The 6,837-nt window shown below is 35.2% G+C and overlaps 1 protein-coding gene across 1 annotated transcript in view; it reads left to right on the top strand.

Annotated features, from left to right (window-relative positions):
• The window catches only part of hif1an (hypoxia inducible factor 1 subunit alpha inhibitor), a 7,830-nt gene extending 1,544 nt beyond the window's left edge, over positions 1-6,286 (top strand). Inside the window, exons 2-8 of the mRNA XM_016460753.1 lie at positions 544-794; positions 1,410-1,558; positions 1,744-1,889; positions 2,462-2,568; positions 4,205-4,268; positions 4,591-4,701; positions 5,489-6,286. Coding sequence (XP_016316239.1) covers positions 544-794; positions 1,410-1,558; positions 1,744-1,889; positions 2,462-2,568; positions 4,205-4,268; positions 4,591-4,701; positions 5,489-5,545 — 885 coding nt within the window. The 3' untranslated portion in view covers positions 5,546-6,286. The remainder of the gene's footprint in view (positions 1-543; positions 795-1,409; positions 1,559-1,743; positions 1,890-2,461; positions 2,569-4,204; positions 4,269-4,590; positions 4,702-5,488) is intronic.
• Positions 6,287-6,837: the final 551 nt, after the last annotated feature.

The following is a 6,837-nucleotide window of genomic DNA, read 5'->3' as shown; positions in this document are numbered from 1 at the left end:
TAATTATTATTTAAAAATATTTAATATCATGTATATAATAGTAATTTACTGTAAAAGTCTGTGTCGCTGCATGGCGGTTTGTTCCTGTAGCGGTCGTCTAGTGTAGCTGCAGCGGAGCGCGAGAGCAGTCTGGCCGTGAGCGTGCTGGAACAGTCTACGTTCTTCTAGTCACGTAGCACTTGTCACTTTTTTTTTCATGCTGCAGCATCAGTATAATTCTATGTCAGATAAACGCCGAGCCTTGGCGGGGTCGCTGCACGACTCGTGTTGAGTCTTGTTGTATTGTTGCAGTTCTGTTTAGATTAATATTTAAGCTCTAGTCTATGTATTTGCATTTGAATGCAAACATGAGTGTGGAAGTGTGTTTGGTGCTACAGGAAACATACAGTGAAGTTAAAGGTGACTCTGCTTACAGAATAATGAAGCAAAACTACCTATGACCCACCCAGAATAGCACTACACTAATCTGTTGTTTTGAAAACAATTATGTGTGACTAATATTAATCTTCTAAATAGTTAATTTGATATTTTTGTCTTTTGTAGGAGCCTGTTGTATTAACAGATACCAGTTTAGTATATCCAGCTCTAAAATGGGACATACCCTACTTGCAAGAGAACATTGGAAATGGGGACTTCTCTGTTTACATAGCAGAAAATCACAAATTCTTGTATTATGACGAGAAGAAGATGACAAACTTTCAGGACTTTGTGCCCAAATCTCATCGAATAGAGATTAAATTTTCTGAGTTTGTGGACAAGATGCATCAAACAGAGGAACAAGGTGGAAAAGAAAGGTACGTCAATGTGATTTGCATTAATGTACCTGATAGCCATGTTTAAAATGCTGGCTGAGGTGATTTTTTTTTACTTAAAAAGTGAAGGCACATTGATTTATGACTCTTAAGTTTGCCATTAAAACAAAGACAGTTGCTCTCTGTCTTTTTTCCTTTCACGGTTAAAACACCTTTTTAGTATCAAATAATTGTACATCTGTGTATGGTGTATGTTTAAAATTTACCTTGACTATAAAGTTTTGAGCTGTTTATAATGACATGAACAGTAGATGTGCGGTGGAAAATTGTTGAGATGCGTGAAATCCAATCCAGGAAATAAAATCGCTTCAGTGTATGACTAAGCAGTTAATTCTGCCAGCTGATGTCCAGGCCACATCTCTGACCTTTTGATACTCTGCTTTGGTGGTATTATCGCTGTATCATTTACAATCATCTTGTTTCTGGTTCCAGACCTTTAACGGTTTACCTTAATTAATAAATATTAAGCAAATTCAGATAGATATTTACTTAACAATATATGAAAATTCTAATATGTAGAATAGCATTTTAAAGTAACTTGATTTAATTTGTTTCAACATTTTAACATGTGAAATGACATTGCTGTTTAATTTGTAGAGTGTACTTGCAACAAACTCTGAATGATACAGTAGGCCGAAAAATAGTGGTGGATTTCCTTGGATTCAATTGGAACTGGATTAACAAACAGCAAGCTAAACGGAACTGGGGACCTCTGACCTCAAATTTGCTGCTCATAGGCATGGAAGGTACAGTTTCAGTGCACCTTACTTTTTATCCAAATTATTGCCATTATTAGTTAAAATAAAATTTTGATTGGCTTTTCCCTCTTGAAAGTTGTCCTTCGTTGTCTACATTTAAGTCGGTGAGTTGTTGCAGTAACCATTGTCAAATTTTTTTTGTGTTTGTTTATCCACTCAAAATGTCACATCAGGCAATGTGACACCAGCACACTATGATGAGCAGCAGAATTTCTTCGCACAAATCAAAGGACATAAGCGATGCATCCTCTTTCCTCCGGATCAGTTTGACTGCCTCTATCCTTACCCAGTTCATCATCCATGTGACAGACAGAGTCAGGTATTATATGTTTGATAACACTATACTAGTGGTTCTCAAATATACAGAAGTTTACAGTCTAAAAAATATACATTTAAAAAATTTTCAATATTGTGTGTCTAATACTGTATTGCATAGTCTACATTGTACTTGAGCAATACAGCATGCAAACAAATGTTGGCAATATCAGCAACAACAACAAAAAAGTAAAATATTACATTAATCTGTTTTAGTCACATTACTTTTTCCACTCATTTGCCATGGTTATGGCCATCAGTGTGGCAAAATGATGGCAGTGAATACAAAAACATTAAACATATAAACAGACATGCCAAGTATGATTTATACTAGGTCCTAGAAAATATTTTTTACAGGTTTGAAGTTAGCACATAACATTTGACAAATATTTAATCCGCAATCCTTCTCCGTACATAGCGCTGGTACACTGAAATGGATTGTAGATTGAATGTGAAAAAAATATTGTTCTTGGTATGAAAAGTTTGAGAACCACTGGCTAAAAATCTTTGTTTTCAGACTCTTTAATACTGTAATGATAAAATGTTCTTCAAGTTTTTTTTATTTTGCATTAATAGGTTGATTTTGAGAATCCAGATTATGACAAGTTTCCTAATTTTAAAAATGCTGTTGGATATGAGGCTGTTGTGGGACCAGGTGATGTCTTATACATCCCAATGTACTGGTAAGATTGCTTTCAAATACACAGAAAAGATGGATGACAATAATTGCTTTAAGATGAAGTGTGTAATTCAGCCAGTCTGCATCAAATGTGGAGTTTGAGGCAGAACTATCTGTTTGACCAGCTAATGGCAGACGGGAGGAGTGCTTGGGAAAACCTGTTAAGAATATTTTAGTAATTCTGTTCAGTAGTGCAGAAGTACTCTTCAGTTCCCATTACTTTTTTTTTATTTTAGTGCAATAAATTAATTGAGAGAGCATTTGTTTGATTTCACACATACATACTCATTTGTAACACATACACATGGTTTAGTTTTACTAATCTTTCCCAATTTATGTGTTTAAACAGCTTGAAAATATCAGTCAGTGAAGTGCAGACCTGAAGTGACCCAGCTAGTGTTGGCTCTCTCTCAGTTGCGTGCCTCATTCGGCAGGCCTCTGCCTCTCTGCCTCCATGGGCTGCTGACTTAGTTTCAAGCCTGTGAGAGTGACTCAGCCATGACGGCTTCCTCTTCCAACTCCTTGCTCCCCCTAGTCACTGGAGGGCAAAATGATGCCAACCAGCTGTGTAATTCTACAGTCCATACTTTTTCCTCATGGCTGCCTGAGTGTGAACATCTCTCCTCTTCTTTTAACCTAGTGTCACAGAATAGCACAGTTTGAATTAGAGATCAAACACCAAGTGTTGTACTGTTTTCCAAATGTTCTCAGAGGTTCTTTGTATGAATAACTGAACTCTAATCCGGCACATGGACAAAGAGTGGTGCACAGGGGCATCAGCTGCATATGTTCGTGAAATCATGGCACAAAAATGAAGCTTGTTGCCCTGTAATTGTTGCCCTGTAAGGCTCTAAAACTTTCCAAACAGGTTTTCCAAAGTGCAGTTTATGTGTGTAAAGTGCACGTCATGTGCTTTGCATAAGTGACTATATTAAGAGAACAGTCCTAGTGGCAGGTGTGGAAGGAATGTCCGGGGTGGGATTTTAATTGTTTTTCAGTTTAACTTTCCTGCAGGCATGGTGCTCTTATCTTAATTGTCTGTGTCATAAATACAGATTGAATGTTATCATATATAAAAGCTTTATGGAAGATTTGTTTTATGTGTTCATTAATTTTAGAATAGTTTTAAAATATTTAGTTCTAAATGCATTTGCATCTGAATTAGAAATGTTAAAGCAATCCTAAACTGAGTGAACAAAAATTGAAAGTCAATTATTTAAATTCATAAAATATTTTTTATATTTTTTTATATATTCTCTACTGTTTAATTGTTTTGAAAGATGTCTTAGTGATGCTCACTAAGGCCGCATTCATTTGATCTTAAAATACAGAAATTCTGTGAAATATTATAACAGTTTAAAATAATAAAATATATATATTTTTAATATATTTTAAAATGTAATTTATTCCTGGGATGGCAAAGCTGAATTTTCAGCAGCCATTACTCCAGCCTTCAGTGTCACATGATCTATCAGAAATCATTCTTCAGTAATATGCTAATTCGGTGCTCTTTACTGTCACATTTGAACAATTTAATGTGTTCTAGCTGATTAATAGTGACCCTAAACCTTTGCATAATACTGCATAGGTTTATGAAATTGTCTTAAATAATAAATGTTTGCATTTTTTACTTGATAAAGGTGGCATCACATTGAGTCCCTGTTAAATGGAGGAGTGACCATCACAGTGAACTTCTGGTACAAGGTATGTTTTTGCAGCACCATCTCATGCACTGTAAACAATAATACAATTAATAATAATACAAGTAATACAACTTTGCACTAGGGCTGCACGATAAATCGAATGCGATATTTAACGCGCATCTTATCAGTAAAGCCGGTTCTGTAATCAGCGGTAAATCTCCATCACCTGTGGGCTTTCACATTGAGCAGCATTAACTACACAGAGCCGTTGTTCATTGACGAGCTGCGCAAAACCACGTTCATATTCGCGTGATTTTTTGCGCAGCTCGATCGTGCAGCCCTACTTTGCACAAATCAACCAGTATTGTACAAAATATTTCCAGGGGGCACCCACTCCAAAGAGGATAGAGTACCCTTTGAAAGCTCATCAGAAGGTGGCCATAATGAGGAACATAGAGAAGATGTTGGGAGAGGCCTTGGGGGACCCGCATGAGGTACAGAGAAGTAGAACAGTCAATCAAATCCTTTTCCGTTTTTAGGTCCTCAGATATGAATAATGCATTAAGGAATTCCCTGTGCATTTTGACCTTGACAATAACCTAATTACAAGTATATTTGTGGCTAACCTGCTTTAAACCTGAATAAAATTGTGCATGCCTACATTTGACTGTGACTAGAGCAAAAAAGCCTCTTTCTACTACTTTAATTGTTTTGAATTGGCGGGTCTTAATACGTCCTAATTCGCCCTTTCACAAACCTTAAAAATGTCTTAAACCAGAGCAGAAAGTCTTAAATTCATAAAGTCATTATTGGCAGATATTCTCTTTTTTAACAATTTCACAAAAACCTTGTCATTTTGCTTGTCAAGGAAATGTATCTTGATTTTAGAATCTTTAGACATTTGCACTGGAAAACAAAACAAAAATATTGACAAAGAACATCTGTTTTTTGCAGTTTGAACAGAAAATAGAAGTAGTTATTTCCATATTCTAGTGGTTGGGAACTGAGGTATTAAAGCTATTTTTTTGGATTAATGAATTAAAAAGTATTGGAAATCAGTTGGGAGTTATATTATTCAGACTTTGCAGTGTTGCTAATACAACACAATGTTTTCTCCTGAGACATTTTTATGAACGAAGCATAATGACATTTTGTGTTCCCTTAAACTTATTCCTTGAATTTTCTTAACTTGGTCTTAAAAAGTCTTTAATTTAACTATATAAAAGCTGCATAAACCCTGAAAGAATACATTTTATATTGATTGTTGTCTCTTTTCCACAGGTTGGTCCATTGCTGAACATGATGATCAAAGGCAGATATGACCATGAACTGAGTTAATGGCCTGAGCTGAACCCTATTTAGTGTGCTGCTAAGACGGTCTGTTTATATGTATGTGTGGATATGAGTATATGCCTGTGTGTACATTCAGACTGTTGAAATGCCAGTGCATGGCAGTATTTTGGCAGTATAAAGACTTTTGCCTTTTGTCTGCTTTCATTTACTGGACCCATTATAGCTAGTTCTATGTTGGTGTAAGGAGAAAACCACTGGTGAGGAATCTTGAGTTGATCTCTCCTTAAAAAAGTCCTTAAATTCATATGTGTGCTGCATTACGTGCTAAAAAATAGACAAATGCATTAGCAGAGCCTGTAAAGCACTTTTACACCGCCCAGAGCGCCTGTTGTCAGGTTTTGTCCCATGTTGGGACAAAGAAGGTGCCATATGTCATGATTAAACTCCTGTGGTTCAGAGTCCGCGCAGTGAAACTGGCAGAGTGCCTCAAGCATATCCACAAAGGAGGATGATTTACAACTTGAAACCTACCATTGGCTCATTGACGGTTTTAAACTGTTGATACTATCATGAATCAATGTTTTTTGTGTTTGCTTTTATATCCGATCTCATGGGTTAACAGTGTTTCTGTTAGAATAGCGGTAATGCAGAATACAATGGTCAGCCACAATATGTTTTTACAACAGAAAGGATTACGTATCCTTTTGTAGGCGACTCACTGAATTAAAATTTTCATTTGTTTATATGCATTTGTAATTCTTTTTCTTTTTTTTTTAGCTACATGTACGTTAACGCAAATGTTTTTAGTTTCGTGGTGTTATATTTTACAGCATAACATTTATATGGTACCATTTCTGTAAGAATTGTAATTCAGAACAAATTACACTTGCCAGTGTTAGCTGTCTCCATGAATTGAAAGGAAATAAAAGATTTTGAATAGTTTGGTCTAACTTTAAGCTTTTGAAAATTCATTGTAACTTTTTTAAAAGTTTTATTATTTTTTTTATTGCAACTTTTTTATCCTGTTAATTAAATTTTTGTTGTTGTTAAAATGTGTGCGTTTAAGATTTAAAAAAAATGTGTGCTAAAAGCTGAAATTGAGATTACCTACAGTTTGGGGTCAGTAAAAAAAATGTTAAAAGTGTTTTTCAAGTAAGTATTATGTTAGATAAGGCTGCATTTATTTGATCGTATCTTTAATATTTCAAAACCTCGATACAATTTTTTTTCTTTAGGATTCTTTGAATCGGCTGGACGGGGTAATATAATAGTATTATAGTAATAGTAATATTATATAGTAGGCCTATTATAATAGCATTATATAGTGGTTCAACGCA

This window comes from Sinocyclocheilus anshuiensis, unplaced genomic scaffold, assembly GCF_001515605.1.
Source record: "Sinocyclocheilus anshuiensis isolate Anshui unplaced genomic scaffold, SAMN03320099.WGS_v1.1 scaffold72, whole genome shotgun sequence".
Taxonomy (NCBI): Eukaryota; Metazoa; Chordata; class Actinopteri; order Cypriniformes; family Cyprinidae; genus Sinocyclocheilus; species Sinocyclocheilus anshuiensis.
The sequence above is the reverse complement of the archived record's forward strand: the minus strand, read 5'-3'. Positions and strand labels throughout refer to the sequence as shown.